General features: G+C 35.4%; 1 protein-coding gene across 1 annotated transcript; it reads right to left on the reverse strand.

Moving 5' to 3' along the window:
* Positions 1-4,386: 4,386 nt before the first annotated feature.
* Positions 4,387-9,825, reverse strand: LOC131602354 (acyl-coenzyme A oxidase 3, peroxisomal-like). The gene is made up of 13 exons (XM_058874441.1): positions 9,170-9,825; positions 7,458-7,575; positions 7,245-7,352; positions 6,946-7,118; positions 6,751-6,850; positions 6,565-6,639; positions 6,319-6,449; positions 5,995-6,130; positions 5,788-5,907; positions 5,334-5,480; positions 5,137-5,241; positions 4,955-5,056; positions 4,387-4,842 (listed from the first exon to the last, which is right to left on the reverse strand). Exons 1-13 carry the CDS (start codon positions 9,793-9,795, stop codon positions 4,594-4,596), a joined length of 2,190 nt encoding a protein of 729 aa, XP_058730424.1. The 5' UTR covers positions 9,796-9,825; the 3' UTR covers positions 4,387-4,593.
* Positions 9,826-10,638: the final 813 nt, after the last annotated feature.

Genomic DNA, 10,638 nt, shown 5'->3' on the forward strand with positions numbered 1-10,638 from the left:
AATATGGGCTCGAGATTTACTACCCGAGCCCGACTAGATGGCCTTCGGGCTATCCGGCCCTAAATGGGCTTTTTTATTTAAAAAAATAAAAATAAAAACTCCATAATATTTATTATAAATAAAATTAAAAATTATGTTATTTTAAACATAATACATTTTTAAGTACTATATTATCTCTTATAAATACTATAATGTGTTTCTAAATACAATATATGTTTAAATTGTATAAAATAATACTTGAATATTTATTATAAGAGGAAAAACTAATATAATACGATGGAAAAAAATGTTTATTATATTAATGTATAATATTTAAAAGAAAAAGATTGAATAAAATAGAGATAAAATTTAGTGAAGTGAGAAATCAATATGCTATTTTGGAGTAAGATAATATAAATATTAATATATTTTTTTAAAATTTATAATTATGCGGGCCTGATGGGCTAGCCACGACCCTTATGGGCTAGCCCTAATGGGTAGCAGGCTTTTTAGGGCTGGGCTAAAAAGGCCCTGAAAATTATGGACTCTAATTTTAAGGCCCAAGCCTTATGATTTTTAGGACCTGGCGGACCGGCTCATATGGGCTAGCCCATTTTGACAGCTCTAGTTAAAAGCATTCATATTCATAATTTAGCATGCATGATGGACAGGTGTTGAATATCTAATTATATATATCATGATCTTGACAAACCAAATGCATATGAGGTATTGTATGTATAAGAGAACATTTATTTTTTATGTTAACTAGTAACAAACCCGTGCATTTGCACGGGTTCTGATACTGAACGCGCATTTGTTTCAGATGTATATTTTTTAATAGAAAAAATTTGGTACCCGTGAAAAATAATAATTGAATGAATAGAAAAATATCTGGAATCCGTGAAAAAATAATAATTGAATGTATAGAAAAATATCTGGTATCCGTGAAAAAATAATAATTGAATGTATAGAAAAATATCTAGTATCCGTGAAAAAATAATAATTGAATGTATAGAAAAATGTCTAGTACCTGTGAAAAAAATAATAATTGAACGTATAGAAAAAATTTCGGTACCCGTGAAAAATAATAATTGAATGTTTAGAAAAATAGCTGGTACTCGTGAAAAAATAATAATTGAATGTATAGAAAAATGTCTGGTATCAGTAAAAAAATAATAATTGAATGTTTAGAAAAATGTCTGGTACCCGTGAAAAAAATAATAATTGAATATATAGAAAAATGTCTGGTACCCGTGAAAAAATAATAATTGAATGTTTAGAAAAATATCTGGTACTCGTGAAAAAATAATAATTGAATGTTTAGAAAAACGTCTGGTACCCGTGAAAAAATAATAATTGATCATATAAAAAAATGTCTGATACCCGTGAAAAAATAATAATTGATCATATAAAAAAATGTCTGGTACCCGTGAAAAAATAATAATTAAATATATAATTTGACGAATGTCTGGTTTTAAATTAGAGGATAATTACTAAAAACTTAATTAAATACAACATAAAATAAATAATTTTAACCAATTCAAAACCGACCCATATTGGACAAACTATCTCATATTATAGAGCAGGAAGTAAATCATAAACATTGGAGAGGTGTGCAGCTTGGTAGGAAGGGATTGAAAATTTCTCACCTAATGTTTGCCGACGATCTTCTGCTTTTTGGCGAAGCTAATGAAAAACAGATGAAATGTGTAATCAAAACTCTTAACACTTTCTGTAATATATCTGGGCAAGAGGTGAGTAAAGAGAAATCGAGCATTCTCTTTTCGGATAATGTCAAGAGAAGCATGAGGGTGAAGTTGCTGCAGCTGTCTGGTTATCGTGAAACTGTGAAGTTTGGCAAGTATCTGGGTGTTCCGTTGAGTGGGAGAAAGCTCAGGCGTAATGATTATGACTATCTTCTAGAGCAAGTTTCGGCTAAATTGTCCAGTTGGAAAGCTAATAATTTATCCATGGCGGGTAGAATAATGTTAGCTAAGAGTGTTATAGAGGCAATTCCCATATATCCGATGATGACCAACATCTTGCCAAATGCTTGTGTCAAGGATATCCAACGAGTTCAGCGCAATTTCGTTTGGGGAGATTCTGAAGCTAAAAAGAAAATACATGCTGTGAAATGGGATGTAGTTACTCTTAGTAAAGAAAACAGTGGCCTGGGCTTGCGAGATCTAGAGGTTATGAATAAAGCGTGTGTCATGAAGCTAAGCTGGAAGTTAATGAATAATGCGAATGATCTTTGGTGCAAGGTCTTGAGGAATAAATACCAAGTGGATACGGTTACTGAGGGGCTGAGCAGCAGTAGCACAGCTTCTTTCATTTGGCGTGCGATCGTGAAGTGCATGCCGGAGCTGTTGGAGACTTGTATTTGGCATATTGGGAATGGTAGATATATTCATGCGTGGAAGGATTGTTGGATTGATTTTGATAAAAGAATTGCTGACAGTGATGTGGCTATTCCTATTGATCTTCAGAATGCTAAGGTTAGTGATCTAACCAATGAAGAGGGGGACTGGAATTGGGAGATTATGTCTGATTGGATGCCAATGAACTTACGGTATGTTATTCAAGCGATTCTTCCGCCGATGGAGATGGATGCAAGCGATAGAATTCAGTTTGGTGGTTCTTCGACTGGGGAGTTTGTCGTCGGTGATGCGTATAGGATGCTGCAGAATTATAATGTTACTGTCAGTGATAAAATTTGGAAGCAAATCTGGAGCTTGAAGGTCCCGGAAAGAGTGTGAGTCTTTATATGGCTTCTTATCCACGACCGACTGATGACTAATTACCGTAAAAGCCTGTGTGGTATTGCTGATGCTGCTTGCCATTTATGCGGTAGCGTTTGTGAAACAACGTTACATGCGGTTCGTGACTGCCCGGTGGTGAAAAACATGTGGGATAAAATTGTTCCCACCAATTTTTCTAACGTTTTCTATGCAGGTAATTTGCAGGATTGGATTAGTGTTAACATGAATTGTGTTAGTACTTATCCTGGCTGGTGCGACAAATGGGCGATGGGTTGCCATGCGAACTGGACATGGAGAAACAAGTATATTCATGTTATAAATCATGTTAGGCCTCTCAATTCAGAGAGCATCATAAATGAGAAAGTGAAGCAATACAATCAAGCCATGGTTTTGCAGAAGACCGTAGTAGAGAAGCAACAACTTGCTGAGAATATCAGATGGATCCCTCCAGGACCAGGTTTTGTTAAGATAAATGTTGATGGATCGTGTGGTAAATTCAATTTGGCTGGTTGTGGCGGAGTTATCCGCGATATCAGAGGCAATTGGATTTGTGGTTTCTCCAAGTTTATTGGCTCGTGCAGTGTGTTTACAGCGGAGGCGTGGGGTTTGCTTGAAGGCCTCAAGCTCACCTTGGCTAGAGGTTATGCAAAAATCGTTATAAATATGGATACTAGAAGAGTGATTGATGCAGTAAAGCAAAAAGATAATCAAGACTTTGCTAGCTTGGCCTTAATTCGGCAAATTCGGTTGTTAATGGCCAAACATGACGTGGTCATCCTAGAACATACGTATCGGGAAGCTAACAGTGTTGCAGATAATCTTGCCAGAACTGCGAGAGAGTTAAAGAATGGTTATCGTATTTTTGAAGATGCCCCGGAGCATATCAGGTCTCTCCTTCATAAAGATTCCATGGGCCATATTACTTCTAGAGCTATAGTGGTGTAGTTGTTTTTTGTTTTCGGGCTTCGGCCCGTCTGATTACCAAAAAAAAAAATGACCCATATTTAATTGGTCAACCACATGGTTTTATTTACAAACAAATTTATTCTTATTCATATTTAATTCTACAAATCAATAAAATATGTTAAGCTTATTCTTTTGTAAAAAATAGTGTTGAAATTCAATTTTACAACCCTTTTGATAAAATTAAATACAACCTTTAAGGTAAAGTTGAGAAATATTTGTCTTGATATACATTAATTTGGTAATTATAATATAACAATATAGATTTTCAAACTTCATACATCAAGATAATCATGTAATAAATTATAATAATATACACCTGATAACAATATTTAATGGTAATTATTACAAATATTATAACATAAAAAACTTCAACATTAATAGTAGTAAACATACAATCATTTTAATAATGAGTTGCAGAAAATGAAAATAGGCGGCATTTAATGAGTTGCAGAACAAAGGTTTCTGTGAGGGGAAATTCAAAATTCAAATAGAAAGTGCAATAGTTAACTTTTGAAAACAAAAATAATATAATTTGAAAGCAAGCAGCCACGTGGAAGCATATATAAACAGATGGCTAATTTGGTATTTTCCAGACCAATTTATTTTCTTATATTGTAGATTGACAAAAGTATTGAAAAGTATAGGATTACTTTTAAGTCACAGATTGAAAGCATTGCAATTCAATATTGCCAAGTTCCAGTAAAAGTATTCATCAGATCTGAATATATTCCAACAGCTATTCCATACTATAAAGTAACAAATATTATTCACATTTCCTTATTGATATGGAAAATTCTCTCGCAAATAAAGACGATGCAGATGCGGAAAATTAAATAAATGAATAATTAATGTAAGCATAATCACATGCAGGAATTTGCATCAGGGATTAATGTTGAGCAGTAGACCAAGAATTTGACTCCACCCAGTTGTATGCCATAGGGCTCAAGAAAGCATCAGGAATACCAAAGGAATTAACCAACGCAAGTGCATGTGGTCGAAGTTCAGCACATAGTTTTGGAACTTCTTTCCTCACTGCAGAAGCATTTTCTGTTGACAAGTATCCATATCGGAGAAAGGCAGCGTCTTCGTCCACACTAATCAAGGCGTATAACGATCTTAACAGACTTAAGACATCCTACAGATGAGACCAATACAAAGAGATTGATCAATAGACTTGTTTACAAACACACGTGCACGCGGGCGCACGGAGGAGGAAGGAACATTCCATAAGCAATAATGTGGTTTACCTTCAATGAACCGGCTGGTAAAGCTGACTCAGCCTCTATAAATGTTTTAAGTATTGCTCGTTCAGAGAAAGCTCGGCCTAAGTCCTCCGCGAGCTGGTAACTCTGGTAAAGAGAGTAGTTTCAAATTGTAAGAGAGTGATAACTATGAAGGAGAAATTAACTAAATGTGATAGAGTTCTCACTAGAATAAAGGCGTATTCTTTGCTATTTCCATTAGATTGATGTTCTGAAACCTCTTCAGCAAAACGTTTCAATAGATCTCGCTCTCTTAGGTGGAACAGATCAATCTGTGTAAATGAGAGGTAAGAAGCAAATAGAAGCTTCTACGGTTCTACCAGGTCATTTCCCATTATCAACAGGTACATAGTCAAATGATTACCTGAAATTCACTGCTTTTGATGGTAGAACTTGTTAACTTAGATGGGATGACGGGCAGAGGTTTGTTCATGTGTTCTAATCCCAAACCTTTAAATGGCTTGTTTTTTGTCTGACATGCTATGTATTCTGCGAGGAGTGCCTTGCTTATCTGAAGTGAAATGTATAACTCATAAATTCAATCAGCCCGATGATATTGAACAGAAAAAAGTGGAATGCTGCTTAAATTCCACATGAAATGTTAATGCCACTATGCGGAGATAAGTCAAAAATCATAAGCTAAAAGTCTTTCGACAAGGTTCACATATATCAGAACAGATCTAGAGCCTAGGCCTCCTCTGAGAATATTTCTTTATTCTAAGACTAACATACACTTCACACATAACTCCTATTGCATCAGAATCTGATACAATTCACACATTGTTAAGTTTCATATTTAACAGAATACTGTAACATACCTGTTGCATCAGAACATTGTTGTCCCCCTCAAATGTTGAATGCACATCAAACTCACCCTTGAATTGACCGATACGATTTTCAGTTTTGACGCCTTGTCCCCCACATGCTTCACGACATTCCTAAATTCATGCATTAATAGAACTTTTGTGAGGCCAGTAGCTTATGAAATACAATCTATCACACCAAAGTATAGTAGCGATTCGTACCTGAAGAGTACGCATATTATTCCATGTAAAGGTTGCCTTGTATGCACTAGAAACAATATGAATTGCTTTGTTTGACTCAGGCGTTCTATTCACATACATCATTTTGAGCTCAATTGAAGCAAAACTCATAGCATATCTGTAGAAGAAATGACCAGATGAGCATAAACAGGTCCATTATTATATCTGCTGATGGACAACTAGGATAGTCGCTTATACACACACACACACTAAGAGTGACATGCCTAAGTTCTGGTTCATAATGGATTTGAATCACTTTGAGTTCTCGGCAAATAGATGTTAAAACGCATGAATTGAAGAACTTACATCTTTGCAAGTAAAGGTAATAGACGCTGTTGATGGCTTGGGTAATCAAGTAGTAGAACTTCAGGCCCATTTGGTGTAATAGAAAAGGCCCGCCTTGTCAATGCATATCTTATAGCAATGGCTAAGCTAATCTAACAACAGAAAATGAAAGGCATGATATTGACGATGTTAAAATTCGGAGACTTTGTAAGACACATAAAAAAAATCAAATACATTCATATCCACAAATGAAGAGGGAATCATTACCTTGGATATGTAAACAGAACTGACAGCAATAGTTACACGACCAGAGGTCAAAGGGGCTAAGAATGCTCCAAATCTCTGGAGCAAGAAAAGCATATGACAAAAGACTTAGAAGCAATTTTTCCAATGGGAACAAATAAGAGCACAAGGAGATAAATGAAAATGACATCTCCCAAAAAGAGCAATCACCTGATCGGCATTTTTAATAGCACTCAAATATTCACCACTTGGTGAAACGTCAGCCACGGAATTTAACAAATTCTCTCTGGGTATTCTCACATTGTCAAACCTGAAATCAGATGCCAAGCCAGAACTTGAGTTTACTTGTTTAAAAAAGTTTCACTTATCAGGTGCTATCTTGCTTGAAAAATATGTGTATATTACCAGATACGGCCGTTATCAACCCCGTTTAAACCAATTTTGTGACCACATTCAGCTATTCGGATATTTGGGCATATGTTTCCATCTGAATCCCTGATTTGAGCAATAAAAGCATGCACCCCTTGATTGCTACCATTTATGTTGAGCTGTGAGAAGACTATAGTATGTGTTGCATGCTGAACAGAAAAGTATGTTAGTCCAGTCTCTATATGTACAAAGATAGAGCGGAAAAAGTGTAAGAACCAAATCAATCTTAAGACGTCTAGGCTTTTAAATGGAAACGTTAATAAAAGAGTCCTTACATTTGCAGCACCACCGATCCAATACTTCTGAGCCGACTCACACGGAGTATTGATGACAAATTGTCCAGTATTTGGATCATAAGTAGTGATTGTTTCAATTCCTCGAACCTGCAAAATTTACTCTGGAAAGATTATTTAAAGGGATAAGGTAAAAAGCATGATAAACTACATGTGAACCTAATAATCCCATCCTATTGGGCAACCTTTACATACATTACTCCCATGGCCCAACTCAGACATTGCAAAACAACCCTTGAGCTCATAGTTTTCAGTCGCTCTCAACCACTTGTCATGGTGACGCTTGGTTCCTAGAAACTTTACAGCCCCGCCCCTGAAATCGATTATTCATAAAAGAAAACCATTCCAATAGTGAGCCATTTGGTAAATAAGCTTGTTTGAGGAGGATAAATAAATAATCCAAGATGGATCATTGACAAATCCATCATTCTCTTGAAGTTATCTAAAACTGTCTCAATATAAAATAAATGAAGGAAAAGAAAATAAGTTAATATATTATAGTTATTCTACCGACAACTAGGTCAAGCGCACATGAAATCACATCAAATTATAGCTCTGGATAACTTGTCTAGCAAGAAACATTTCATTTAACAAGGCCAAGTATGTGTCAAACTTAAAAACCATTTATAAACCCTTCATTTAAAGGCTTGACATTTTGGGATACCCATTCTTTAACCAAGTGATCTAGACTTCCATCATCACCAGTCACCACTACCTTGTAATTAAAGTTTAATGTTAACATAAGTCGGCATAGGCAGTTTGGTGGAGATAACATAGTGATATAGGAAGGTTGGCTACGCGTATAGAAGAAGAAGTTGCGCGTCGGAAAGGTTTGGCGGGATTTACGCAAGTTTGGCGTCCGATGTCAAAATGACTCATATTATATCTTTCTAGATAGGGAATGAGCTCAAGAGTCCAACTCACAACTTTGCCATGATCTATAGGCTTTTTAAGCCATCCGGGTTCGTTTCAGGCCTGAAAACAACATTTTAATATTTTTCATAATTTTAGCAATAGCATTACAATTTCTTTTAGGTATTTAAACACCTTTGGTTGCGGCCGCCAGGGTGTTTTCTCTTTTGGTGGATTCCAAAATTTTATTTGACAAATTTGTCGCTTGCAAACTTGTGTTTTTATTCTAGATTTAGCGTTTGCTAATTCTTCGTGATTCCGATTGCATCACATAACCATGAAAATTTGATCATCATGTACAAATTGTACACAGACATCAAATCTCATATCGCCTTTGCACAAATATTTTATGTAATAAAAGTAGTAGTAGTATAACATTCATGACATAAGCTGCAAAGATGATTATTGGTTCATTACAACAAACTGTTTGACCATTTATTAGTAAGCATTATATTATTAGGCATCATCTATGAATCATGGATACTTCAAAATCGTTGCCGAATCATATCTAATACGTACCAATACGCTCTGATACGTCGCTGAATACGTATCCAAATTTTTTTATATAAAAACAAAAAAAATCCGATACAACGGCAACATGCCGCAATACACTATCAACATGTCTCCCATACGTCAAGGATCCAGCTAATTTATCTCAAGATTGTACATGTTCTTCAAACTTTCCTCTCTTTTAACTACTCTTCTCTTAACTTTAATTAACTCATGAGTATTCATTTTTCTATAACAAGAATCAAACTTTCCCCTCCTTGATCACTCCCATGTAAACTTTAACTACCTCTTCTCTTTCATGTGTAATTTTTTATGCACCAATTTAATATTCTCTCACTATCGCTATTTTTCAAGATAGGTTTTTTTTTTTCACAATTCTTTTACAAATCATCAAATTTTGAAATTTCAATTGGTTGATATTGGACCATGATTTAACTAGTGTATAATTTTAAGTTTTATATAGAGAGAGAAGAGAGGTAGTTTACCACAAGAAGATATGAACACCGAGCTTAACTGCGAGAGAGTGATCATACATTCCAATAACCTCATGAAGCGCCAATTTCCTCAACTCTTCTCGAGGGCCATCACCGGTGAGCCACCCGCGAAAAACTCCGCGATCCAAAAGATACGATATCCGCTTCATGGTCATCTCACGCTGTTGCTCCATAGACTGATTATAATCCGGGGAAACAAACACCCTTCCGTCGATTTCCCGCCGGTTGAAGAGACGGCTCTGTATCATCAATCCGAAGAGCCAGTCGCGATCCTCCAGATTATGACCGTCCAAGAGCTTCCGCATCTCGGTCGTGTCGAACGTTACGTGATTTGATTCAGATAGCTCGGGAGGAGAGTAGCATAGGCAGGCGTTGTGTTGGAGGAGTGTGGTGGCTGTTGGTGGATCATGGCGGAGGTGGTTGGAGAGGATCTCGGTTCGCCGGGAGATGCGGTTGGTGTCCATGTTGAGTGTTGAGAGACGGTGGTTGTGGGAATTGGGAGATTGATTGATAATGTTGAATGGAAAGTCAGAAACAGAGATGTTTTGGTTTTGGTTTTGGTTTTGGTTTTTGGAGAATGGAAATGTTGACGCTTTCCTCTTAGTACGTAACAACATACGTACACGTTACTTCCGTCATTTGTTCTTTTTGGAGTTCGTTAGTAACCTCACAAAAACGATCCACTTACAAAGTACTACATGTCAACTTTAAAAACATGTTTTAAAAATTGGATAAAAACAAAAGAAAGAATATTCCTACACCAATCGTCGCAATGATACATAGTTTTTTCGTATGGTTTTGTTTTTTCATTATAGTTATTTTTTACTTTTTTAAATAAAAATAAACCCATTGACTTGCTGTATTTTATACTACAATGTTTGATTTCTAGGGTTAGAAACTTAGAATAGCTATTTTCGGGAAAGAAAAAAAACGCAATTAGTCAACTATATTTTTCAAATTAGATATTAGTATTAAGATTCGACATGGATAGCAAAATGCAAAAGGTTGATTATTATTTTATCTTCCATAATAATGGTTCCATTTTAATTGGTTTATAATAATTAATTTTAATTGTTACACAAAAATAAGGGAAACAGACAATAAATTGCATTGTTATTTATTTTGAATGACAAAATTAAATTTTTAAAAAATTATTTTTAGGGTTATGCTAACTAGTGCCTTCAGGGCACTCGTTAATCATTTCAAATAAAGATAATATTCTAGATCCAATTCATTGAATACACATGATATTTTCCAGTGGATTTTCATAAACATATCAAGGTGAAGGTTAAAGACTGGTTGGTAGGCAATGATTGGTGCATTCCAAACAATATTCTGACTGCATATCCTAATCTCTTGCACTTGATATCTAACATTAAAATCCCTGATATGGATATTGATGACTACATCATTTGATATGGATATTGATGACTACATCATTTGGAGAGATACTAGTAATG

Source organism: Vicia villosa, linkage group LG5 (assembly GCF_029867415.1).
Source record: "Vicia villosa cultivar HV-30 ecotype Madison, WI linkage group LG5, Vvil1.0, whole genome shotgun sequence".
Lineage (NCBI taxonomy): Eukaryota > Viridiplantae > Streptophyta > Magnoliopsida > Fabales > Fabaceae > Vicia > Vicia villosa.

Coding starts and splice junctions, on each gene's coding strand:
- LOC131602354 (XM_058874441.1), bottom strand. CDS start 9,795: ATGTTGTTACGTACTAAGAGGAAAGCGTCAACATTTCCATTCTCCAAA. Junction 7,119..7,244: donor GGATCGGTGGTGCTGCAAAT/GTAAGGACTCTT, acceptor TTTTCTGTTCAG/CATGCAACACATACTATAGT. Junction 5,908..5,994: donor ATAATATGCGTACTCTTCAG/GTACGAATCGCT, acceptor GCATGAATTTAG/GAATGTCGTGAAGCATGTGG.